This window comes from Pezoporus occidentalis, unplaced genomic scaffold (assembly GCF_034315485.1).
Source record: "Pezoporus occidentalis ecotype Australia unplaced genomic scaffold, CSIRO_AGI_Poc_V1 ctg63, whole genome shotgun sequence".
Classification (NCBI taxonomy): domain Eukaryota; kingdom Metazoa; phylum Chordata; class Aves; order Psittaciformes; family Psittacidae; genus Pezoporus; species Pezoporus occidentalis.
Genome location: NW_026915977.1, coordinates 4357807 through 4384585, shown reverse-complemented (window position 1 = coordinate 4384585; position 26779 = coordinate 4357807). Strand labels below are relative to the sequence as shown.

General features: G+C 44.6%; 1 protein-coding gene and 1 long non-coding RNA gene across 3 annotated transcripts in view; one reads left to right on the top strand and one right to left on the bottom strand.

Moving 5' to 3' along the window:
* The window catches only part of LOC134174775 (uncharacterized), a 61712-nt gene that overhangs the window by 10249 nt on the left and 24684 nt on the right, over positions 1-26779 (top strand). The gene's annotated exons all lie outside the window — the stretch shown is intronic.
* On the bottom strand, positions 13602-26756 carry LPAR4 (lysophosphatidic acid receptor 4). 2 transcript variants are annotated; one of them, XM_062639937.1, is made up of 2 exons: positions 26420-26756; positions 13602-15287 (listed from the first exon to the last, which is right to left on the bottom strand). In XM_062639937.1, exon 2 carries the CDS (start codon positions 15132-15134, stop codon positions 14088-14090), a length of 1047 nt encoding a protein of 348 aa, XP_062495921.1. In that variant the 5' UTR covers positions 15135-15287; positions 26420-26756; the 3' UTR covers positions 13602-14087. The 2 variants fall into 2 exon arrangements, with proteins under 2 accessions (XP_062495921.1, XP_062495920.1); XM_062639936.1 differs by lacking the exon at positions 26420-26756 and adding an exon at positions 25398-25960.

The window sequence follows — 26779 nt, the reverse complement described above, 5'->3', positions numbered from 1 at the left end:
TGGTAGTCTGAAGTAATTGCACAGCTGTTGTGTCAAGCTCTTACAGGAAATCGTATGTGTCAGCAGTGGTTTAGCATCCTGTGGCCAGGCGCATTGATGGTTATGGTAGGATCACCTGGGTATTCACAGCCAAAAAAGAGGGGGAAAGACAATGCTGCTGACATTCAGGCTGTGGAAGCACTTGTGCAGGAAGCCCCTGTGCTGGTGCAGGCAGTGGTTTGCTGCTTCAGGTGTCCAAACTGCAGGAGTTTGCAGACTCCGGACATTAAGCCTTGTTTTGCTGTACAATTGTACCTTGTACAATTCGGTGTCTGGGGGGGGTGTGTTGCTCTTGTAGGAAAAACTATCTGCCTTCTATGGCCAGGGGAAAGCACCCTGTACAAACAGCTCCAGCTCTAGTGCTATAGTATGTGGGGAGCAGGCTTCTTGGCATGACCCCTGAGCTAGGGCTCACTTCTTCCAGGTCTGTAATAGCTTGGGGCCAGCTCTCTTAAGGCTGACTTCCCCCCTCCCTCTTTGATTGTGGGGGAATGGCTTCAGAGGTCTCTGAAGGGTGTTGTGTTTGGGGTCAGCATCAGTCCTGCCTGTGTCCTGTATCACTGCTCTGAGCTGAAGCCACGATGAAGGTGTGCTCGCTCAGGAACGGTATGCAGTGCACCTGATGGGTTTTCTGTATATATCTAAATAAGAAGTATAAATGACAGTCCTTCAGACAATGGAGAAAACCCAGACTGACTCCCAAGGGAGATTAGTTTCCCTGTCAGCAATCTGTCCTGCCTCTTCCTCTGTTGATCAGTGTACCTATAAAAGACAACTTCAACATTATAACTTCAATATTAGGGACTACAGCAGAGAAGACTGAGACTATTTCTGCATGATTCTTCAAAGTATACACCCCTGAAAATAAAGCATCCTTTGCTCTTTTGCCCTACATCTTCATACAAAAGCTTGCTCCTTCCATTAGGAAACAGTGTTTTAAGTGATGTATGGCTATGTTGGCCACACAGTGAGAGGAGACCAAGAATTTGCAGATCCTAAAGTGAAGGGTTTTCATATTGGAGGAGGTTTTACTTTTAAAAAGATCAAGCTTAAAACTAATCCTTGTTTCCCTTGTGTGTTTGGCATCAGTTTCTTTTAAAAGTAATAATAATAACATATTTAAATAATGACCTTTCCCCTTTGCCAGCTTTCTCTGCTATCCTGAAGTTAGCTTAAAAAGAGTTGCTATGGTAATTCAAACTAGCCAGGCCATACGCATAGGATTAAAGTTTGACTGTGAATCAAGAAACAAAAGGAACTGGATGAGGAGCCTCTTTATCTGAATACACATCTTCAGCACTGATCACATGCAGTCAAAATTCCTTCCCTGATTTCCTGCTGGAGACAAGGCTGCAAGCCTGGCTGCAGTAAAGAGCAGCTAACGCAAACCTATTTTTTTGTTGTTGCTATGGTGCTGGGAATAAACAGCCTTTTTTAGGACAGTCTCTAAAATGCCAGTGGAGCTCGCTAGCTAACACACATTCAACTTGTGAATTGTCTGCACCCCTTTGTGTTTTAATTATCCTGTGTTTCCTTAGTTAAAACATTGTTTTCCATATGGGGATGGAGCTTCCTTCCTCATTGGCTTTTCATGCTCCCAGTGTGAATCAGAAACCTGCTCTCTACCACCAGCTTTTTTCCCTGAGAAACTAAGAGGCTACCTGGCAATCCCTGTGATCACTTGTGTTTAGCCAGTTGCTTCTTGAGCTCTGAACGTGTGAAATGCCGTGACACGGAGCCTCATATGTCAGAAGTGACTGGAGAGAGGAGCCCTTTGGAAGAATTCTTTTCCTTAGTGTTGTTAAATAACTGAGATGAGAGGGCTTTTCCCATGGGGTGAGGTCACATTCAGACCGTGCTGTCCTGTGCAGAGCAAGATGTGACCTTGGGCTGCATGATCTTAACTCTATTTGATAAGCACCTCACAGTTCTGGCTTAGTGTGCTCTAAAGCTGAGATGTGCACCTGTACAATATGTTCTTTCACTTCAGACTCTGCAAGAAAAAGGAGTAAATTTGATCTGTGCTCATTGCATAGAGCCCTTAGGTTTCTTTCTGTAGCAGCCAAAGACAAAGCCAGTAAAAATATATCCTGTTCTAGCCATTGGTCTGCGCTTGCTCCAGCTGCAACTGTATGCTTAGCCTTGCCAGGTGAAATTTTACTGCTAGAGCTTGGGCTATGTAAATGTGCTGGGTTTCTGAGGAACTGCTTTAAATCTCCTGTGTTACCCATCTCCCACTGGTGAAATATTTAGCAGAATAGCAAGGGAAAGAGCAGCCCAGAAGAGAGATGTGAAAACCCAACCAGCATCGGCTGCTGGAAACCTGTTTGCTTGTGAGCCCCACGTGGTGTTTGCTGAGATTTCCTGTTTGAAGCTAGAGATGACTGTTGTGGTGATCACTGTTAACAGATAAAGATTGTTTTTAATGGGGAGGTGATATAGCTACGGAAGCACTGCATGAGTTGGGGTGATTGAACTGTTGGTATATAGACTGTTGCTTCTGTAAAAGCATGTGAAAGCATTGAGCACACCGTTTAAGAGCAGAGGCCATGACCTTCTTTTCTGTAAGGCATCCAGAGAACACCTTCATCTGAGACTGGGAAAAGAGCGGTTAGGAGTCCCAAACAATCTCCTGTCAGGATGCAACTCTTGCTTTGGATTCTCCCTAAATACAGACAGAAAGATACAGAAATAAAGGCCCTCCTTCTGAGATATCCTACACATAAGTCACTCTTGAACCAAAGGGTAATTCAGCTGTAGCTGTGAGCTCCACACACCACAAACTTCTGTGTGTGATCAGGAGCTTGTTCCATACATCTGCTGCATAGATTTGCTTGTAGCATTTCCTTTTCTACTGAGATGTCCTTTCTGTACCGTGACACTTCAGTACCTTCCTGTAGGTACTGCCTGTGTCTGTACTGCAGCACGTTGTCCCAGTGCTGGGGCCAGGCGCTGGTCTCCCTGAAATCCCTGCCAATTCTAAGCTGCAGCTCAAGTGACTTGGCACCCATTTGTCTCAATGACCTCTGGTATCCTCCACCTCTGTGCACACCCCAGATACTTATATTTATCTTTGCCTGATTAGGGGTCCTCTGCTGAAGAGTTTCGTGCAGATGTTTCTTTATTTAACCCACACTTTATTGAAAGGAAGGAAAGGACAGGCACACGCAGAGGAAGGAGGTGTGTTTCACAGCATCGCTTACTCTGAAGTGCTGCCGATGCCAGGAAAACGCGCACATTGCTCTTAATTCTTTGTCTCATTTGTTCTTCCCTCCTGCTCCCCCCCTTCCCAAAACCACCAACAGGAATTCCCTGCTTCCTTACGTACTAATTAAATCTTTCTGCCTACAATAAACTAAGAAGGTCTATCAATGAAGTAGTATGTGGTCAAATGATGGTTGGAACCGCTCGGCAGGAAATTTGGTAGGAAAATACTACCTCAGCAGCTTAGCAGGCTTATTTTTAGGGCCCGTGAGCTTGTTTAACTCTGAGATGCAAACTGCCAGGTTTCTATTGTTGTCAAATGGCTCGTGTCCCACCAGGCTGAGTCAAACCAGTGACTCATGGGCAAGGAGGAATCGCTTTGGCAGTGGGTTGTGATTTTCTTTCCTCCTCCAGCCTGAGATGTGAAAAATGATAAAGCTTGCTTGCAAAACTAATTTCTAGCTTGTTCTGGTTGGAAAAAAAAAGGAATACAGAGTTTGTAATAAAAAAAAAAAAAAAAAAATTGCAAAATTGTTTGCAAAGCACCTGATGTTGCATTTGGCATGGGCAGGCCCTGCTCATGCTCTGGGCTGGCATCATGTAAGCTAAGCCCTGAATGAGAGCAACAGGGACATGTTAGCTCAGCGCTGTTCCTTGGCTAGCAATCCCTGCCAAGAGCTGGGATTTATTAAACGTGGAGCACAGCGCTGTACTGAGGCAGGGACAGGGATTTCAGGTGTGAGCTGGCTGGCATTTAGCCAGCTTGGCAAGTGAATGCAAATCCTGTGGAAGGTTCGAGTCCATATGTTGTTTAGGAAAATTCATGCTCTAATTCCAGTACACAGCCTCGCTTGTCCCCCTCAGCCTTCCTCTCATATCCTTACCCTCCTCTGTAGTACAAGCTACTACTTCTAGAAGTCATTAAATCAGTTCCTTGAGATACATACAGGGTTCTCTTGGACTCCTTGCTGTGCTTGCTGCTTACCCTTCTGGCCTTTAAAGCATTGTGTGCAGTTGGATGCTGGCTGGAATACAGTGAGGGCATGCTTTCAGGCCATCACCTATAGAGATGAGAACCTCACAGCTTCTCTGGTGGGTTTTGCCTTACCACATGCTCTGGAGCAGGTCAGAGGTTTTGTGCCTTGCATCAGGGCAGTACAGGGTGTGCATCACTTAGAGCCCTCCTGTATCTCACACCCAGGTTTGTGGTAAGGCCTATGTCAGTCTGTGTTAGCAGAGCTGGAAGGCAGAGAGCCACAACCCCAGGGAGGGTTGTTTCTTCAGGCTTATAGCATCTTGCAAGTCCCCTCGGAAGGACCCAGGTTTATGACCCTTGTTTCTGTTTATCCCAGTCACCAAGAGGTGTTTGGATCGAATGACCTGTCACCTTGCCCAGCAGGCATGTCGTCCAGAGCACTGGTTCCCCTATGCGTGAGCTTTCTCCTCTGCATTGGTATGCACAGGCACTGCTGTCTGGCAGCAGGTCAGGCACCAAGGACACAAACTGTTGCTGTCAGCACTGAATTATGCTGGAGCATGACCCTTAAAATGAGTATGAAGTTTCTCAGTCTAATACAACATCTTGTTCTGTAGGTCTCATCAATGGGGAAAAAGACAGAGGGTCTTGGCTGAAGGTACAATTGAAAACTTTAGTAGCAGCCTACCACAGTGTGACACTTAGTTCTGCTTGGGGCAGGCTTATATTGGTTCAACTTTCAATGACTTATATACCGAAGGGTCTGTTGTGAGCTCACAGTTTGGTAGCTATGAGTTTGTTTACTGCTTAAAGACTGGATTGTGAATTTCCTCCTGTAGCGTGGCCTTGGGCCCTTCCCAAAGTCTGGGGTTTTGGTGTCAGACAAATCCACGTGTGATTTTGAAAATCCCTAAGTAGCCAGAATGTCCAGTTCTGCAGCTCCTACACCGGTCAAAGCCTGGCTCACGGCCATAGCAGTCTGTCACATACAAGGACTCCTCAAGAACGTGAGCAGTTGTTCTTGCTGCTTGACAGTGATTATCCTGAGTTTTTCTCCTCTACGTCTTTTTGGCTGATCCACATGCTCAAACTGTCCTGCTTTGTCTAACAGGAGTGAAGTGATAACTGTCCCTCCTCAGCTGCAGGTTTCCCGATAGCTGCAAAGGATGCTTTTAGCAGTATAGCTTATTTCTTTTCCAAGAGCATGTTGCTGTATCAGCAGAAAGTACTCTGATGTTATGAGAGCTGGAGTGCAAACCCAAACAGGTTAAGATAACTAAGTAAAAATGGAGTATGACTCAGGCTTTCAAGGAGGGGTGGGACTAGATGATGTTTAAGGTCCTTTACAGCCCAAACCAGTCTATGATTGTTTGCTGGGGATGTATGCAGCCAGTTAGCTATGCAGTGTAAATGTGTGTAATGGCTTCATTTCTATACTGAACAGTGAAACAGTGTTTGAATCCTTTCGGTAATTCTGGTCTGGACTTACAGATATGCTGCCTTTGGAAGAGATGGCTTTGAGATGCTAGTCCTATCAGCTAGAGTTTAAATATTCAGGTGTTGTATTCAAGACTTAATGGAAATCAAAATCTACTTCTGCTACACACCTACCCTTTATTCTGGGAAAGGGACTCTGCAATGCACTGACCTGAGCTGCAAAGTTGGTTTTAAAAGATCCTGTTGCCTTACTCCCATGGACGCTCTCCCCTCAGTTGTGCCAGCACAACTGTTGATGGGATAGAGCTGTTAACAGGAACCTAGTTAAGTGACCCAGGTTAAAAATAAACCCCTATTTTGGGGGGAAGTGGTGGAAAGACGAGTTATATTTAAATCAGATCATTGTGGTGATCTGGTAGACAATGTGACCTCCCAAGCAGTTGCTGCATAGCTCAAGGGCAGTGGAAGAGCCAGAGAGTTGTGCAGAGAGAAGAATGAGTGGCAGCCTCTCAAATCAGTTTCATTGTCCTCCACTCTTGGAAAAAAGAGGGAAAATTGAACTGTGAACCTTGGTTTCAGAGAGTAACAACTAACCAGCATAAGTAGTGTTTAAGGGGGAGTTGTAGGATAAATACTCAGGAATGAGTGACTGCTGCATGGCGGTGTCTCACAGGTACCTCCCCATCCTCATCTCTACCTGTGACCCCTAGCTGCTATGCTAGTTTGTGATAATGAGTTAATGGACATGGGAAGAGGATAGGGATCTGAACTGCCAAGCCACACTCATATTTATGGCTGTACTAACACCATGACAAACGGGTCTTACCAATATTCCCCTCTCTCTTGGGCTGGGATGGCTCTATCGCACAGGTATTTTTCACACATGCAAGTGGGAGTGGGGTTGGAAAATGAAGAATTACTCTCATGATCAATGCTGAGGGAGGATGCATTAAAAAATACATAATTTATAATGCAAAATCTTTAGGTTAGTGGAGGAATTTTAATAAGAACCATTGGCTCTGTGACCTCCTAACTGTACACAAGCCAAGTGATCACTGCCAACAGTAAAAACAGTGTGACTAAGGACCAGAAACAGCCCTCTTCAGATATTACTGCAAGAAGAATGTTTAGCAGGATGTGATTGTTGGACTTGTGACTGAAATCTGTCCTTTAATAAATCTGAACCCTTTTCCTACACAAATCTGAAAATGAATCAAGGTCTTCTCGTATTACTTCCTGGGTATGGTTGCAGTCAGGTAGTTACATGCCTAGCTTTATGCTGGTCTTAAGAAATCATTTAGTGTACTTGATATTGCTCATGTGCAGGAAATGCTGTTTCTCTTCTGGTAACTCTACAGTTGTATAAGTGAATCTCACCTCCACTGTAACTTCAAGCTCAATGTGAGGGGTGCTGATCGTGCTGTTTATAACAGAAAATATTCTGTTGCTTGAAACATCTTCACTGTCTTACTCAGAACAGCATGGTCAGCATCTGACCTGGCTGAATCCTGCCCTGTGCTTGCACAAGACTTTATTGTGCTGGGTTTTCTTCGGTCCAGGTTGTGAGTGCATTAGTGGCCACGTTCTGCACAAGGCTGTAATGGACAGTGACAGTGCACGCTAGAATTTGTAACGTTAATAATGACAGGACGTCACTGTTAGAACATGGCATTTTTTTCTTTTTGCTCGTGTGACCTATGTAAAATTTGTCAATATTCCCCAACCCAAAACTCTCCATGGAGCAGAAAGCTATCCACCCCAGATACCTCAATATGCTGATCTTATGCTGTGCCATGGGGTGCCTCTGTTTAAAGCGCTTCCCACAGCTCCCTAATGCAGCTAATACTGATTTAGGATATGAAATAACACCTCCACTGTGTATCGGCTGCTAAATCAGTGTTGTTCATATGGTTCTCAGACTGCTTGTTGAGATCTACCTCCTTGTAAGATCTTACCGCTCACCTCCGCTGGGATGGCTTTTCTGCCATCTCACTTCCAGATATACCACAGTCTGATGCCAGCTTTGGAAGCAGCACAGTCCTTCCAGTGCTCAGAAGGTATTTCAAGATCAATTTTATTCTGTTATTGTGACGCAAGCTTTGTGCCATGGCTGAATTTGAAATTAACATCTAACAGCCAAAACACCAAGTCTAGACAGTAATATTCCTTTTCCCTTAAAGACATCTGCCTTGAAGACACTTTCAAGCAGCCCAGCTTGACTTGGTCATCCTGTACAGGAGAGGGAGATGGGAACCTGGGAAGAAAATTCATCAGGTTCAGTGGCAGCTGCTTTGGTCTTACGTGCCTGTTGTGGTCTGAGGTTGCTCATTCTGAGGTGATCTAGTGAATAAGTTGCAAGAAAGTATTCCATGACTGTGGAGCTGATTGAGGTTGATGATTGCGGTAATGACGCACTGCTTCAGAAGCTGAGGGATTTGTACAAAACAAGAAAAAGGAACAACCAGTTACCCGTGCTTATGGCTTCCAAGGAATTCTCCATGTGGGCTGGATGTACTCGGAGTTTAAGAGGTCTACAGAAAAACTTTAAATATCATTCCAGTTATTATGTATATTTATAGAAGTCAGAGTAAAGGAACACATTCACACATACGGGTTTTCGGGAGGAAACTTTCCTTTTTCATCATGCACACACAGGCACACAGATACATGAAAGAGCAAACAGTGCAAAACGTGTGTTAAGTTCTGTTTACATTGGTCCAAATCCCCCAGGCAGAGAAAAGCTGGCACAGGGTTTCCTTAAGTACTGGGCAGTTAAATGGTCTGGATAAACATATGCACAGTGATCCCAATGAGAAACCATTGGGATTCTTTGCTTGTCCCGGTGTTTTAGGTGTGCAAGTGCCCTGTTGGTTTGCATGGAAGTTTAAGAATTAAACCCACGAACAGCCAGCAGTGTTAAACATCATTTTAAAGTGACAATTACCAAAGGAAAAAAAAACAGCAACAGCGCTTTGCTTTGCTGTGAGATGAACCTGGTTTAAGACAGTGATTTTAACCTCTATAAACTACAAGCTTGGGTTTGTATATTTGCTGACCTCCTTCTCCCTCACCCCAGCAGGAATAGGAGAAGATTCCAGCAGCTGGAATCAGTACCTAGAGAAAAGGATCTCTGACCACCGCTGTGGGAAGGAAAACCAGGTGTTTTGAGTAGCTCTTCCTCACATTCTGGGCTTTGGAGTGCATCATCTTGAACCTTCCACAAACTGATTTTTCTAAACAAGGTATCTCCATTGCACAGCATCTCTGGGGTGATTTGAGTTACGGTCCTTAGGAGTACAGAGAGCAAAGGCACAGCTTGTACCCAGACAGGGCTCTCAGGGGTAAGGTTAAGGTCAGCATTCAGAAGTTAAAATTGCAGCTTTTCCAGCATTAGTGGGGGAACCAGGGCTTGGACTTCTAATCTTATGAAGAATAGCTCTGCCTCTTTCTTTAATGCTGAGCAACATAATCTGCTTACTGGAATGAGGACTGGTTTGTTTCTGTTCTTAAATCCTACCCAAAGAACTGTTTGCAGCCCGTCCTTTTGGATGCAGCAAAGCTTTGGGGTTATCCTGCGCTCAGGGTTAACCTTTGGTAGGGAGGCTCAGCCTGGCTTTTGGTGCCTGGTACCAGCAGAAAAGGATGGAGAAGGGCAGAGTGGCTCTCTCGACCCTTTCTGCAGGATGCTCCCCTTCATGCAGCCAGCTCCTGCTTTCTTCATATAGTACATTGTGTAGACACACTTACACAGGAACTGCTGTTATTGCTGTCCCTATTCTGAGACAGCATTTCAGAGATGGTAATTTCCTGCCTGCTTTACAGCAAATCCACCCATTGGGAATGACATGGCGTGTTGTAAAGAAGCTCTCGAGTGAGACCAGCCTCTGAGAAGATCAACAGAAGTGCTGCATAATCTTATCAGTGTGATAGGTTCCCCTTTTCCTTCACCAGCTCTTTGTCAGAGGGAAGTCCTCTCTGGGTTATACAGCAGTTCTTTCTGGTTAGAGGGCAGGGAGGGAGAGCAGACTGTCTCACTCCATCATCCATGCAGCACCACAGGGAGAACTTCCTAAAAACACCATAGGGATATTTGTAGAAGGACCTAGAGGCTGAGTCCATGCAGCAGGTCTGCAGTGAGCAAGGTTAGGAGGAATAAAGCCTTGCTGTCTGATGAGCAGCTGTGTGCTTGCACAGCCAGCACAGGAACTTGTCACCTCTCTTACTTACCCAAGGAGCCAGTGCACAACTTCTATATGTGACCTGTGCTGCCTCCTTGCCCTTGTATTTCATAGACTTGAGCCTGGGTAGTTAGCACTGATTCTACAAAGCTGGTGAAGGCTTACCCTGCCCACAAACACTTGGCACCTTGCATCTGATAAAAGCCTGGTATGTTACTAAGAAAAGCCTACTGCAGAAGAACAGGCTTTCATGGTGTCTGTAACAGAATCATAGAATAGTCAGGGTTGGAAAGGACCTTAAGATCATCCAGTTCCAACCGCCCCTGCCATGGGCAGGGACACCTCCCACTAAACCATATCACCCAAGGCTCTGTCCAGCCTGGCCTTGAACACCACCAGGGATGGGTTAATAGAGTAACACTTCCTCCCGTCATGACATCTCATGAACAATCAGGCTGCTGTGCCATTTTGCATAGGTGTGCATACTCAAAGGTGAGTTTGAGCAGACATTTCATATTGCCTTTCAGAACGTCAGCTTTCCACTTGGGAATTGAGTTGCAAAGCTGGTGGTGAGCTCACAGCGAATGAATGGGAATAGGAAAAGTGAGCTGGCTGGGAGCAATTAAATCCTTGCTAAACACTGTGTGTTTAACATCTGAGAGGATTGCTGGGTCCTGTCTCTCAGCTTCAGAGAGGTAAAGGCACTGACTTCTAATTAACTTGATTTTTGCTTTTAAACTCATAGTTCCGGTGTGTGCTGTTTGACCACTGCCCTTCGTCAGAGGGGAGCAGGAGCACTCAGCTGCACCTCGGCCAGAATAACTGTGAATCCACTTTTCCTTTACCACCATCACTCCTTCCAGCTTGGCTTTACCAACATCTGAAAACTTACTTTTCCTCCCTCTGAATGCATAACTGGTTATTTGTACACAAACCGTAGAGCATGTACTTGGTGTACCTGACCTGGGAAAAAAAAGGTTAGTCAAGACCTGTCCTACCAGCCGTGAGTGTCAGTCAACATGATCTCCATATAATTTATAAGGGATTAAATTACAAAATAATGAATCTTTTCAGTTAGCGTTTTGGCACGTGATGATAGGATTACATTTTATGTGAGAATATCGACCGCAGCTCTTGCCCCATAAAACTGCAAACAGAGATCTGTAAGCATTGGCAGTAGTTTCCCTTAGAAAAAGACACCCATTATGCTCAGATTACAGTCAAGCTGTGTACGTACAGCCTGGAGGTCGTCCAGTCACACGCAGTTCTTTCCCTCCTCTCCTTTAGCATGTTCATAAGAAAGCCTAGCAGTGGTTTCTAGGTTAGATGTGATTTCTCTTCCCTTGGATTTAACTGGAGGAAGGTCTGCAGAGCAGAAGGTCCTCCAGGATTCTTGCAATGAGAGATTCCTCTGCCATATTCTGCCCTTGCTCACCCAGAACGAGTGAGCAGAGCACCCACCATGTGTGTGAGACCAATCCTGTCCCACGCAGCTTCCAAACCCCATGTCACTCAGGAATCTCACCTATCTGCTTCTTGTTTGCAAGTGGGAACAAGCAGCTTTTTAACATAAGATTTACAAGCTGACAGTTATATGTTGTCCATTGAGAGTGAGCACGTAAACAGGCTTCTCATCTCTCTTTGCAAAGCTGAAATAATACAGGGGTTTGCCTTGGAGAAGAGCACTTACTGGTGTTCCATACAATTTTCCTGCAAACAGGAAGACTGTTTTAAACGCACCGTAGCTGTTTAGTGAATCCTTCCCACTCCGTCCTCTCTCCCATCTCCAAAAATGGAGCTCTCTCCGCACTAAGTGCAATTTTTAACAGCCAGTTAATGGTAGGGCAGTGGAAGGTGCCCCACCTCCTTCACACAGCTTAGCATGTGTCAGTTGGTGGTGGTTTCATCACCCCCTCTTCCCCCCTTGACAGCGCTGTGGTGCAAAGGATGCTTTGCTGCATGCACAAAACCCTGCCTGTATCAAAGCCTGTAAAATCCCTCTTGCCTCACTTTGCATTTTCATCTGAAGTTACGGAAACAGCTCCTGCGAAATGTATACATCTTATGGCAAGTGTTGAAACAGGCTCATCAGCCAAAGGAAATACAAACTTTAAAAAGCCCTCAAAGCATTTTGCTTCAGGCCTGCACGGAAGGAAAAGGGCATGGCACTGGCTTTCACTTCACATATGGCTGAATGGCAAACACTGATGCTTTTTCAAACACAGCTCATTGCTTCTGTTTGAGTTAAACTTTTCCCAGATGCTGACAAATCCACTGTAGTTGACTGTGCCCTGTCCTGCCACATCTGCCTCCTTCCCCTGAGTAGTTCGAGGGATCTGTTCTTGTTTTCATGTTTTGTTCCTGCTCCAAAGTGCTGGTGTCTGAGGGTTTAATACACAGCAAAAGATTTCCTAAGCCAGTCTTGTGTGCGAGTTTCTAGTAAACACAGCGATAATTTAAAGATGAGATTGAACAGTTTGGCTGCTCTCATACTCCCTGCACACGATGAGTTGACCATAAAATTTTCTGCATTAAGAGCCAAAAGTAAGGGGCACTAGATAAGCAACAGTCATCTTGGGGGCTAGAACAGAATGATCTCTGGGGCTTGTCCAAGCCTTGGTAAGCAACTGAGTTTGAATAAAGAAGTGAATGTAGTGCTAAATATATATCCCCTTCAAAGCATTAACACTTTCTGCAGACTTTAAAAGCCTCTGCTGCTTTAAGCAGTGATCACATTTGATGAGCAGCTCTCAGTCTCTCAGGAGGCTTGATCTGAGAGACTTAAGACAAATAGTTGAGTGGAAAACATCTGTTCAAGTAATATTTTGTCTGGCTCTTTTTGGGGGGCAAAGAAACTACCTAGAAGTAGTTTTATGCTGTACTGTGGGAAAGGTGGATTACTGATCTGGATGAATGGGTCAAAAAATGTAGATTACTGATCTACATTGTCAGTAGAAAAATTTCTGCTGTTGGAGCTTCACACATTTTCAAGTTAAGTTCTTTTTCATTTGATTCACACTTCAGGATGTTAAGGTCAGTATAGCTTCAAATATGAAGCAATGGCTAAAGAAATGAAAGATCTCGTAAAGCTCAATGACATATAGCCAGATAACTTCCCATATAGTTCTATAATCTATATAAAAGGAAAAGCAGGATATGTATTGATGAAGAAAAAAGAAAATACTGCTGTAACTAAGAGTGTGGCTTAGTTCACTTTTCTTTTGGAGCTTTTTTGAGACCTTGTAGTTTAATTAGTTGACTGTATAGAGAAAACCAGCAAGCAATCACTTAGAGATCTTCTCTTAATTGGGTGCTTTGACACCAATTGTCTGTATCCAGACAAGCTCTTCAGTAAGGTCAGCAGTCTAATTCTTCCCCCCCCCACCTCAGCTGCACTCGATTTCCATAGAAGAGGTTTGCCCTTGCAAGGACTCTGGGGTTTCAAGCCCTGTCTTTCAGCTGACTTCATAGTCTAGCCCTTTCCAGAAACAGTCATATAAAATCTCCTGGGACATAAAGGCCCAGGTGCAACAGAGCAGCAATGAGCCCTTTACTCCTCCCTAGAGGTGGCATTTAGAACAAATTGACAGCTTAATCTGACAAAGATGAAACTTCTTATTCCAAAATACTCTGCTCATTATTTTCCTCTTCTATCACCAAGTAACTTTTTTGCCTACTTTCAAAACAATTGTTTACACTTCAAACCTCTCCATGTAATAAATCCAGCATGCCTGTATCTTGAAAAAAACAGGAGGTATAGTATACTCTTGCAGTGAAATAAGGAAAAGCCAAAAGCTTTTATTATGTCTTTAAAAGCAAACATACATATTGTGTGAAGTTATTGTGTTAACATATGATGATGCATTTCCAGAAGGCATGAAATATTGGCAGATATCAAGAAAATTAAATTTTCTATTTCCCAACTGGTCCCATGTAAACTGCTGGGGGGGGGAAATGGCCAAATGTTGGCACGTTCTGCTTGAAGAAGCTATTCTGTTCCCTCCTCAGTTGGCACATGTGTTGTTACCTATCCATGATCTCCAAAGGGAGATCCATTGGGATTTTTACATTTCACGTTCACCTGTTGCATGTGATGGGACCGTCCCAGTGTTAAGGATTTGTCCACCTGTGTAGTTATCCCCCAGCAACTTCATTCACACCACGTGTGTGAACCCACATATTCTGAAACAGCTATTTCACACGTGGTGTTAATCAAAAGTTAATGGGGGAGAACTCAATGTGCAAACATCTTACTAGAAATGAGATTCAGATGTTGGGTCTCCTCCATTTGTAATAGCCTGGTCACTTATTTCATCCTGGGGTGCTGGTAGTGCAGTCTTTGTTAGAGCTGTCTCAGTCTTGAAAAGAGAATCCATTTTCATCTGGGTCTTTATGTTGAAGGACTTCTGGAAGGATTCTGATGTAAAGTAATAGATGAATGGGTCAAAGCAGCAGTTCATTGTCGCAATGCACAGTGTGATTGGGTACATTGTCCTCGCAAACCTCTCCAAGGAGCAATTTGCTATTGCTTGGGAGCGCACAAGAGCATACAAGAAGAGTATGGAATTGTAAGGCACAAAGCACACAACAAAAATGGCCACGTGCACAATGATCATTTTCAATACTTTCTCTTTGTTTGTCCCGATCTGAGACAAGGTGGCAGGTTTCCGGAGAGTCCTGAGAACTAAAGAAGAGCAGGTAAGGTTGAGTAGCAAAGGAATTATGAATCCTACCACTTCAATAAATATAGTGATCTTAGACAGGTAGGTTTTCCAGATACTTTTGGAAAAACCTTCAAAACAGGTTGTGCTGGTGTTGGAAATGTTGGTTGTGGAGAACAATGAAGCTGAAATTCCACCGCTGAGGACCAGTATCCAAACACCAGCACAGACTATGGCAGAATTTCTCCTGGTCCTAATGGTGCGAGATCGGAATGGATAGACGATAGCAAGGAAACGGTCGACACTAATGCAGGTGAGGAACAGCATGCTCCCGTAGATGTTAGTGAGAAATGCTGTACCAGAGATCTTGCAGAGACTATCTCCAAAAGGCCAATGCCTGTTGAAATTATAAAAAATTTTAAAAGGCAAAGTGAACACAAAGAGCAAATCTGAAACAGCCAGGTTTGTCATGAAAATGGCAGTTTCACTTCGCATTTTCATCCGAAAGCAGAAAACAAAGAGGGAGGCACAGTTAGTAATCAAACCAAGGATGAAGACCACACTGTACACAGCTCCATACAAGTTGTACTTAAAGGAATCATCTATCAAACAGGTATGATTGTTGCTGTGGTTTCCCATGCCAAGTTTGTGATGTGTTTCCAAAGAACTTCAAAGTCTACTTCAGTGACATCCATAAAATACGGCAGCGATCTCTTCTCTTCCTGAAGAAACACATTCCAGGAAGGTTGCTCCACACCTTGCTACCATGTCTCTGTCACAAGTCCTTTCATCCTAAAGGAGAGAAAAATATGCCATCAGTCTTGGAACCTACCATCACTGAAACTGGCTGTGCAAGCGAGCATATGTTCTTTCCTTTCCAATCAAACATATGCAAACAGGGCCAATTAGTTTTCAAGGTAGTCTTTATAAATTCCACTATTATTGGGGTTTTCGAAGCTGAACACAGCGGTTACTGTGCTCAACTTTTCCTTTCCTTCCCCCATCTCTCCCTCATCCTCCTATTGGAGGGAGGGCAATTACTAATTCCAACTTTCTGCTTGGAAAGATTTTCCTTTAAAATTTGAGAGGGACTTGGCCCAATATGTTTGGAAAGAAATTAAATCATGGACCCACAAAATTGCCCAGGTATAGAACCCGACAGTCTGAAACGTTCACCTAAACTTGTAACAAGAGGAGAAAGAAACCAAAAGTTTTAGTGTTTGCTTTTAACTGTGCAGAAATAAAAGTTCTATGGTCTCTTTCAACCCTTTTTTGAGCAAAAGTTTTAAACCCCAGACCTATGTTAACAATGTGCTGGTTTCCCATTTTTCTACTTGAAAATGGGAGCATCCTCCCACATTTTCACTTTGAAAAAACTGAAGTGTATTTCAAAAATGTTTTTCAAAGATACTTTCCAAAATGATGCTCGCCACTTCAGGAAAACGTTGTGCTTTTTTCCCTTAAATTTCTGAAAAATGGCATTACTTCAAAAAGACTCCTTTTTTTTTGGAAATGTAAAACACATTGCAGAAAGGACTCCTCTAAGCTACACTGCCACCTTCATTTTTACTCTGTCCAGGTTCAGAACCTGAAATCTGGGAATGTCAAGAACCACACTCTTGTAACACTTTGTCCCGATTCAGCAAGCTTTAGAGACTGTAGAGTTGAAGCAAGCACACTGTTTGCTGCCAGGAGGTGCTTTATGAACTATCTTGATGTTCTCTTACTGGTGTTTAAGTATTGTTTTCAAAGTCTAAACAGGAGGATTGGAGGAGGCAAGTCCTCCCTCATTGCAGCAAGGAGTTGGAACACGGGCACGGCAGTCGGTACGTCTTAGAATCAGAGAACAGTTAGGGTTGGAAAGGACCTTAAGATCATCATCTAGATCATATTGGAAATGTGGAGCAAAGCTGGATAATAAAGGGAAGGACCTTTGCCTCGTAAACTACAGCAAACCAAATACAAAAACAACGTTTGCACACTTCTTTCAATCTAAGAAACATTTTACTAGCTGCAACTATGGAGTAACTTACAGAGACGAAACCTTTGTGAACAGTAGGATCCTTTCCAGAAAGCGATACTCTGACAACCTAGTTTCAACAGCAAGCATGTAACTGGGTTGTGTTAAATGGCAACACATAAATAAACTGGAGAAGAAAGCATGGAATCGGGACAATTTGGGATGCAAACTGATCAAAACCAAATGTTTTCCATATGTTTTCCTACTGGAAGGGCTCACGCTGACAATTGTTCTTGCATGCAGGCTGTCAGTGAGTCAGCTGGTGAAATGTCAAGTGTTGAGAAAAACGTAATAGCCATGGCTTTGCCAGTGGAAGGTGCAAATTCTGCCCTCCCCTGGGAGTGCCTGGACAACCACAGGCTTTACAGAACCCAGCACCGTGTCCCAGAGCACAGGCAGCACCTCCCCTTTGCACCTCACAGATTAGCTGGACACAAAGCAAAACAGCAGGAAGGGAGGATCCCCAAACCTTGTTTCTCAGAAGGATAACTTTCAAATGACTTGAACCTTCTGACATCCAAAAAGACCGCTTGGAACTAGTACATCTCCCCTGGAGGGGAAGGTTCCTGCTCTCTGCTGGCTGGGGCAGTGTCAGGACTGGTGCACTGAAGTCATGCTTTGTGCTGGTTTGCTGTTCTGGCTATGTGTGTGTGCCTTGATCTAACAGAATTCTGATTTTCATAGGTGCCCTTGGTACATGATCTTCACCCAATTTAGTAAAGCTTTTCTTTTGTTTTAGGTGCATTTAGAGTTACGTATTTTCAATGATATCCTGCATTAGTAAATGTTCAAAGCAGAAATAGATGTGCCCTTATCTGATTGCTGTCAATCATGTTGCAATGGCAGAGGAGACCAGTCCCATGTCAGAGCTTTCTCTACAGCTCAGCTAAGCTGACACTTCATCATGCAAACTGTACAGGACTTCGGGGCTGGAAAGGCAGAATAAGGAAAGGGCTGGTGTAGAGAAACAAAATGTTCCTTGTTCCTCTTTGTCCTTTTGTGCTCATCTCTGTTTTTCCCACTAAATTTGTGGCTAAATTAACTTTATTGTGAGATGACCTAAAAAAGATATCAAACATTTAAACCTGTGAAAAGGATAGCAGTAAAATCTCAAAGGTGCACTTTCCTTGAATACATGATAATCTAAAGTGAAGGTCTCACAAGTTGAAAAGCGTTTAAGCAAGAACTTAGGAGCTCCAACAGGAATAGCTGTGCCTCTTAGCCTAACCCTCAGCCTAGTGCATTGAATTCTTGGCTTGTAACTCCCCACCATTAAAGAAAGAGACTGCATGTTATTTCCATCAGGAGCAATTTTTGTTTATGCTGAAATATAACCTTTATAAGCAGACCCTTTTCCTCTGTGGTGTGTAAAAACCAGGTGTGCCAGATTCGCTTGGTCCAGGCTCCATGTCTGGATCCGCACTGGGCAGGTTTGAGAGGGATTGGGTGTCCTTGAAACTTGACATACCCATGTGTCTGGGAGGCCGATGGAAACCCCACTTTCAGTCTGCACACACAGCCCAGGCTTCTGGCTGTTCCTCAAAACACAGCCTGACACAGCAGTTTGAAAGGTGGCTCTGAAGTGTTACCTTTACTACTGACATAAGGAGTCTCTGCCAGCAGCCAGACCCAGATGCTTGTTACACAGGAGAAAAGATGCTCAATCACTTGATTCGTTTTTCCCTGCTCTGCATCAGACAGACACAAGGTCAAATACCAGGTTTTCTGGCATAAAAGTCTATGGGAATTGCCTGCCAGCAATTGTCTAGCTAAGTTATGGTCCTTAAAATACAGGGCTGTGTTGTTTACCTATCTAATGCTGAAGTGTTTAAACAAGCTGACAAGTTGCTTTGAAACTCAGCCACGGGCTTGAAATTCTGTAGCCTGAAGTCTACAGGTTCAGTTTTCTGAATGCAAAATTCACTCTCCTTTCTTTTCACTAAGGATTAAAGCAATAGGATGCTCTTTCATGTACACCTTGTTCACCACTGCTGTTGCCTTGTTGGGGAAACACTAGCGACACATTTTAAAATGCTGAGTTAAGTGAATATAAAGAAAAACACTTTACTGTTCAGTTCATCAGGCAGGCCAAAACTCTGAATCCTGTATCTAAAATGGGGGTGGTACATCATGGGAGGAGCGTATCTAGCTGTTGTTAGAGGTGGTACTGTAACAGAACATGAAGCCTGTCACTCGTGTACCCCTCTTCCTAGTTCTGAAGTGGGGTTCAGCAGAGGAGCTGTCAGGGTTTGCTCCCACTTGCGTTTTGTTGTAGTGATATTCCCTGTTCTCTGTGTACTGAAAATAAAGGAAAACTACGCACTGCTTCCTATGGTGCATGAGTTTCCTGTTCACAGTTCTTTTATTTCCTTCTCCTAGCACCCCAAGAAATCTTCAAAACAACCAGCTTCTGGCTTAACGCAGACCAACTGCCTGTCAGTACAGAAAATTACTGCAGGTAAAAAGCACGCTTTAAAATCAGATTCTGTAATTTCATTAAGTCCCCTCTTTCTGCTTCATGCACATCCATCAAACTGAGGTCACAAAAAACAGTGTGGAGTTTGGGACTGACGTTTTAGCATCTTCACATTTTCTTTTTCTCAGATGTGATGTAAGATGAATGCAACATTATCAGTCTGAATATGTAAGGGCATCCTCTGTGTGTTCATTTAAATAACTAACCACTGCAAAGCTTTTTCTTGTGAGCTCTGATACAGACCAAATGTGAAACCCTTTCAAATCTGAAGGATCTCTTCCTAGATTATCACTATGTGCATTCAAGTTATCACTAAAACACGAAGGTTTTATAGGTACGGAAGCCAAAAACTGATGGATCAAAAGGCTGGGGATGCTGGGGGCTTGGAGGGTTTTCTGTGTTTTGTCCAGAAATGGCTCTAGGTTATGGCAGCACTTGTGCTTTCATACATCTCAGACTCCGACCTTAGAAATAAGTAAGTACTTTCCTTGGGCACAGCCTGTGCTTTATGCCCTCTCTCTACAAGAATGACATTCATTAGTGGTTTTTCACTTCCCTGTTACTCAGTACAATGATTGCATGATGCGTAACTCCCTTCCACCACAGAGCCCAGGGTTATGGCTTTACAACCACAAACTGTCAGTTCTGCAATGTGTTGAGTTTTATTTCCATCCTTCATTCCACTTTAATTATGCAGAAGGCTCAAAACAGGTTTGGGGGGGGGAAGATTATTTGGGGTTTCTTGGAAGATCTTTGCATAGCTGGTAATTCTGCATAAGGCTATAGGCCTGGTATAAGTACTATAGGTAAGGTGAGATATACTGCATGGACTTACTAGATACACAAGAAACTTTCTCTACCTGAAAAAGTAAATGTTTCTGACGATACTAGAGCCATGCTAACGAGCAATGGTAATGACCACCAAGCTGTCCTTTCTAAAGGCCTGCAAGTGTTCACTTGAAAACCACAAAATCTGAACTAAAAGAAAGCAAAGCAGCCATGGAGAGCACAACAAAACCATCTCACCGCCAAGTTCCCCGCTGCTTCACCGCTCTTGCAATACCTCAGTGCCTAGTTTCACTAGTTGATTTTGGTTGGAAAGAGCTTTGAGAGCATTAACTGAAAGTGGTTATAAGAACAAACCTCCAGTCTGGGGGAAGCCGGTAGCTGGCTTTCCCCTTTTTAAAGCTGATAGAGCAGTAACGGTGCTGCACACTGATGCTGGCTCCATTTCCCCAGCGCCAGCAGCATGGGTTTAACGAAAGCTGCACTAGCAATGGCAGGTGTTGCTCGACCCGGCTGCTGCTGCGGAAGGGAAACGGATGAGGATTGGAAATGGCTCAGGATACCCAGTTTGGCTTTTAAACCAACCTAATTGCTCTGAGCTCTCCATCCTCCCTACAGCTTCTTGTGTTTTTGCAGTAACCTCTGCCTGTATTTCTTCCCTCATGTGTAGAAACAGGGGAAAGAGTATGATTAGACAGTGAGGAAACAAGCAGCTGCCTGTATACAAAGCTCTGCTGGCTATATGAACTGAAGGAAAGGAGAAATGCTTTAATCTCTTTCATTTACTAATCCTAAGTGATGTATTTGAGAACAGTAGGAAAGAAGTAGACAGAAGTGTGACTTTGAAGTCCAGCAAAGGTTTCTGTGGCTTCAAAGAGCTATTCTTCCCTGGGTTTTATCAAACTGAATGCCTAGCCAGTATGCTGGGCAAAAGGGAGACGTTCTCTGATGATTAGCATAAAAGACAAGGCAGGAAGGCTCTTATTCATGGCTTTGACACTTATTGTGCAAGGGGCTTCAGTACCACGGGTACTTTCATTCCGCAGTATTTGCTGTGGGTGTAATGACATCTTCTGCACCTGGTGGGAAGGTGAAATCCTGAGTTACCTGTGATCGGGTCAGTGAGGTCTCACTGTCTGCTTTTCAAAGCCTCTGAGAGAAGAAAAACAAACCACAGGAGCCCATGAGGCATTTCCCTTCCCTCAGCCACCAAGAGTGACCCTGGGCTCCCGCTACAACTAAGTGGGAGCGCACCAGCCACCCCTTTCCTCCCTGCCTGGGGTGGATTTTGCTCTCTCAGACCCTCCAGGTTCAACAGCCGCTTTCTGTTGCCTTAATTGCAGCAGGACCCCAGTTCCATTCTGTTCCAAGATGGAGCAGGGAAGTGGAAACCTGAGCCTATCGGACCCAATCCTAAAGGCATTCTCCTTTCTTTTCCTTTTCAACCCGTCAGCACTGCCGTTGTCTCCTAACTGTCCTCTGAGACTTACAAAGCATTTCCTGCTCATGGTGACTTCTCTGTGCTGTATCTGTTTTGTATTGAGCTAATTAAAATGTTTCCTTCTGAAGAGAATGGCGAAGGGACTTACCCCATATTCAGACACTGATCCTCAGGGCATGACTCTCTTTTTGTTTTCACTGAGAATGTCTCTCTCCATTTACATCACCCCTTTAACCCTTGATGTGCTTCGGCCTTCCCCATCTACTGTGGCCTTTGGAGCCACAGCCACAGCTCAGAAATAATGGAATTCATCCCAAACTTCCCAGCAAAGTTCACATTATTTTATTCTCATAAGAGGAATGGTTTGGGTTGCAAAGAAACCTCAATCTGATGATGGAGAACTCTAGAAATGCTGGGAGTTTTGACCCTCAGGTGTCTGTCTAAGGAGACATTGCTTCATAACGGCATTGCTCAATTCAGTGGAGATCCCAATAAAGAGATTTAAATGCAAAGAAAAAAGAGCTGATGAAAAGCAGAGTTACGCTGTTTGACCAGGTTGTTTTTGCTCAGGAGCAGAAGCCGGTGATGGAGGTAGCTGTGTCTTTGATGTAGCCCTGTTTATTTACAAAGTGTGGTTGAGAAAAAAAAGAAGTAGAAAATGAGAGTCCTGTTTCCCTGCACCACTGGGGAATCCAACAACAGGACTCAGTTTATTTGCTTACAGTTCCAAAACACTTTCCAGTCAGCATCCTGCCCCAAAAGCTTCCTTTCTTTCCTTCTCTGACACAATTTCCAGTGGTTCCTTGGTGATTGCTTGGCTTCTGGGCTCCTTGTTGCCTTTACTGGCTCCTCACAAGGCGCCTGCAGCTGCATGAAGCCCTCCTTTGACCGCTCTTGCCCAGGGCTGTGGCTCCGGGCCGGTTCCTCTGCAGTCCCTTTGCTGAAGCAGGAGAGCTGAACTTTCACCTCTGTTTATCCAGAAATTATAGGCTTTTTTTTCCTCCCCCTTGCATACATTAGCACCACAAGCTTCCATCCAGCTGCCTGCACCACAGCACAAACACCTATTTCAGCTTTTGCAAGCTAAACTTGGTGCAAGGAGGTGCGAACGGTTTCCTCACAGTGCAGAGCACAGTGGGGCAGAAGGGAATCCACACTCCACTCTCTTGCTCAGGACCTTGAAGAACCTGTGCCCTGCATTTATTTACCAGAGGGAGTTGACAAAACAGGCCTTTGTTTTCTCAAATGGCTTTTTTCTTGGGGGGGGGGGAAAGGGGAAGGCTGGAGAACTCTCATCTGACAGCAGTATGGGCTGGATGGGTACCAACAGCCTTCATTCCGTTTGCTCTGGTCTGACCCCAAGCACTGGAGATGCACAGCCTCCTCCAGAGCTGCTGGGCTCCCTCTTCTTCTCAGTGCATGTTTCTCAGGAGGGAATTTGGAGGCATAGCTGGGGTTTTCATGCCATTTCCTTCACCTCCCCTCTGGAGAAAAACATTAAGGTCTGTATAAAATGTTGAGCAGTATGTAATGAAAGGATGTGTTGAGGGTAAGCGTGCACTAATGTGTTAAATAAGAAATTACTTTGCAGCACGGAAATATAAGATCTCGGCTAGCGAGTGGTATTTCTGTAGGGAGGTTTCTTAGAAATCAGATTTCTCATAATGAGATGAGAGCAGAAGAATGGTATTTTGGCATCATATAAGGGATGATTCTCTTAGTGCTAAATATGGTAATTTCCCTTTACCACATAAAAGCAAATACAAGCTGGGGTGGAAGATGGGAATATTAGCTGATTAAAGTAAGAGCCTCTGTCGTGGTTGTCTATTTACAGGCATAATAGGTACTCAAAATATTATGAGATCGTGTTGCACACAGAGAAAGCAGTCTGCACTGTTCCTAACGTGCACCTTTGTCTCAGGGCTTAGGGACTGATGGATGTTCCTCGATTTCACTTGCCAAGATAAAGAGACTTTCCCTTTTTCTACAAGCCCAAACCATTACAAATAATTCAGAAGACTCTCCTTGCAGCTGGGGTCAGCTAAGGCTAGTTTGGTTCCAAAGCATGTGGCTCTTTACCCCCTTTTATGGGACCGAGCTGAGAAGATGGTGCATTAGAGGAAGTCTTGCAGAGCCACTGTCTGTTCTCATGAATAAAGAGCTCCTCTTTTCAAGGAGAGAATTTGGCTTTTGTAAAAGGTGGTGGCTCCCCTTCCCTGAGACTAAATCGGATCCTTATTTATGGAGGAGGAGCAATGTGTGAAGGAGCAGTGAGTCTCTGCACGCACGCTTGACCTAGAAAGACCCACTGAGGCTGGGTGTGTGCTCCAGGAGCCATCCTCACCACCCCAGCCCAGTGATCCCGGAGCACTGAGTGACCGTCAGGCTGGGACCACGACATCATCTGTGTACACCTGGCCAGCAACACGCAGACTTGGGTAAACAGAGCCCAGATACTCAAACATGCTTCAGCCAGAGTTAGCTGGAGCCTGCACAGATGCATCTCAAACACTGGCATAAACACGTATGGCTGCAAACGGCCACGCTATTGAAGTGCCAAGGCACTACCATGGTAACTGAGTCCCAGACTGCTTTGCCACGCTGCTCTCCCCAGCAACCAACCTTCTCGTACCCTCTTACAGTGCACCTCTTCCCCAGGGTCTGGCCCAAGGTGTGAGTAAAACTGCCCTAATTCCCACTCCTGTGCTCCAGTCACGAAGTCACAGGCTGGAGGAGCGCAACCATCTACAGCTGGGAGCGCACCCTCTCTCTGGCACTGGCTGCAGTGCTCAGGCACAGTGAATGTTTCGATCCTGCTTCTCAGAAATCTGGGAGGTGCAGGTTTTAGCATTTGTTTTGTCTCATTGTGTCCAGGCATTAGTTCAGTTTGTGCGCAGCTGAGCTCTGAACTCCAGAATTTGAAAGACACTGATTTTTATCAATTGGTCTAACCCCAGTTAAGGAGGAGTCTCATTTTTAGTCTTGAAGGATTAAAGTGAAATGTATGCTCAGACACACACACCCCCCCCAAACCCAAACCCAAAACCACCTCCTGTCCCTCTTTTAAAATTCAGAGGCTCTGAACCCCTTAAAGTCCCAAGGTTACTTTACTGCCTGTTTTGTTTTAGCTTTCAGAATGTTAGTAAAGAAGAGAAGACGGAAAAGTGCTATGGGGAGGGGGCAAATATCCTTATCACCGACCTGTGAACTTTGCTCTTCCCATCCTCTGGGTTTTACTGTTGTGTTCATATAGGGAAGCAATGCAAAACCACACAATTGTCTCCTCTCAAACAAAGATTAAGGAGTGTCATTAAAAAACCCCAAACCATTCTTGCAAATTCTTCTGTAGTGGGCTTACATCAGGTTAAATCCTATTTTTTCCAAACAGCTGTATCTGTAAATTAAGTTGTTCAGCATTTATTTTACTTCTGACACTGTTTTTTCTATCTGTTTAGAGCAGTATTTGATTTTTTTCATGGAATTTTGCTACCAAGCTTAGAAGGAGTAGATTTTAGCCATAAATGAAAGCCCAAGTGACAAATAAAATTTTGAAGTTTTGCAGTATAAAATACACAACTTATTCCCTATTTTTAGTATAGATTTTGGGAATCAGATCTCGCATTACATGAAGCTGAAAGCATTTATCAACATAAGCTGGAAGTTTATGTCACATTTATATACAACCCTTTCTTAAACTTATATTAGTGTCTATGTGATGCTGACTTCAAGTACAGACAGAAAGTCCTAACCAAGAGATACTTTTTACAAAGCTGAAACAAGCAGCAGGGGTAGAAAAGTCCTTAACTTGTCATCTGCGGTGACACAGTGAGAATTGTGATGTGAATTATAATGATTTCCACTGCAAGAGTTTGGAGGGGTAGCTCACACAGTAATTACTTTCCAAAAACTTGGAGATCATCTTTCTCACTTTAAACAGAAACATTTGCCTCTCCCATCCCACCCATAGCACAGCTCAAAGTCAGAGGAATGAGATCTGCCTGTATAGAAAAAACACCGCTAATCTCCATTGAAATGCACAGCTCGAGCCCATCCCCGGCTAGTGTTATCGCAGAGATTTGTGTGAGCCCTCAGAGTTCAGAAATCAATCCTTTTTGCAGAGCTGACGTTAAAGCTGGATGCTTTTCTGCTGGGTTAGAAAGGGAGGAAATGCACACTTACCACGGCAGCGGGGCCGGGGCTGAGATCATGCCCTCGGCTCGGCAGATTTCAGCCCGATTCCTCCCTGACAGCCCCCATTTATCCTTTCCTTGTGCAAGCCGCGTTAGTCGCACACGGAAGAGCTGCGTGCTCGGCTTTGTGAAAGTTTACCCGTTCATCTTCAAACTGCAAAGCGGCTGGCAGTTGTCTGCCTTCCTTTGTTCGGGGAGGAAACAAAACTGCTGAACGCTGCAGCCATCACGTCTTGGGAAACGGGACACAAGAATGGGCCCAATGTCTGGGCAGGGTTTGTGGGCAGGGGGAACTCTTGGGGGTCTCGATAGGAAACGCTTTCCATTGGGCAGGGAGGTGTTATTAGTGCCTGAGCCCGCCCCGCGCCCTCGGCTCTGCTGGGTCCCTCTCGCGGGGCTGTATTCCATCCCAGAGCGTGTCCAGCAGCTCCCGGGGCAGCGTTAGCAGCCTAAGGACAGCCTGACAATGGGTAACGCGGATTTCCTGAGCCATTAGCTGGCGGACACAGCCTGCGAGAGCGTGCCCGCGCCGGGATGGAAGCGAGAAGGGGGAAGGCTGCTTAAATCTCGGATTTTCTCTTTCTCGGCTGTAATTGTTTTTTCCTTCCAATTAAAAAAAGCGAGGAGGAGAGGGGGCAGCTAGGAATCGGGGAAGTATTAGGTGAAACTAGGAAGCTGCAAAGCAAAGCTCCCCATAAAATATCTAAATAGATGTAGAAAGGCGTTCTTTTCCAGTTTGGGGTTTGTTTTGGTTTGCTTTTAAATCTTCTCGAAGGAGCTGACTGGAACAGTCTGGACTCCTGTCCACCAGCAGTTTGCTGTGGAAGCCCTAGGTTCCTGCTGGAAAACCTGTAGACTTTTAAACGTTTAGGGACATAGCTACAGATACTCCGGGGAAGCGCGGCTGCTCTCGCCTCTGTGGCTCCCCCTGAGAGCTGCTTGGGGTGCCTTTCAGTGAATCCGCCTTCCAGCAGAGCTGCTAGCTAAAAGCTTTGTATTTTTATCTCTTACCTTTAATATCAGCCCTTCAGCTAGGGAGGAGGATCTTCTGGCAGCAGACGGCTTATTTGGCTCAGCCTGTTTACTCTGTGCAGCAGCCGATGCCCTTCTATTTGTTTTTCAGCCCTCTCTAGTTCCATAGGTTTGCAATGCTGTGTCTGCCTCTAAAGCCCAGCCTCCCACCTAACGCGTCTTGCTCTCATTGTGTTTGTCTCTCCTTTTCCTCTGCTCGTCTTGGCTGTTCCCACAGGCAGCCAAGGCCAGTAAACAACTCATTGTGAAGCTGGAACTAATGTTATTCCTTGGGCTGGTGGCTGATGCAGTGGTCTCTGACTCGTTTCTGCAGCACGCCCAGCTGCCACAGGCTTTTAT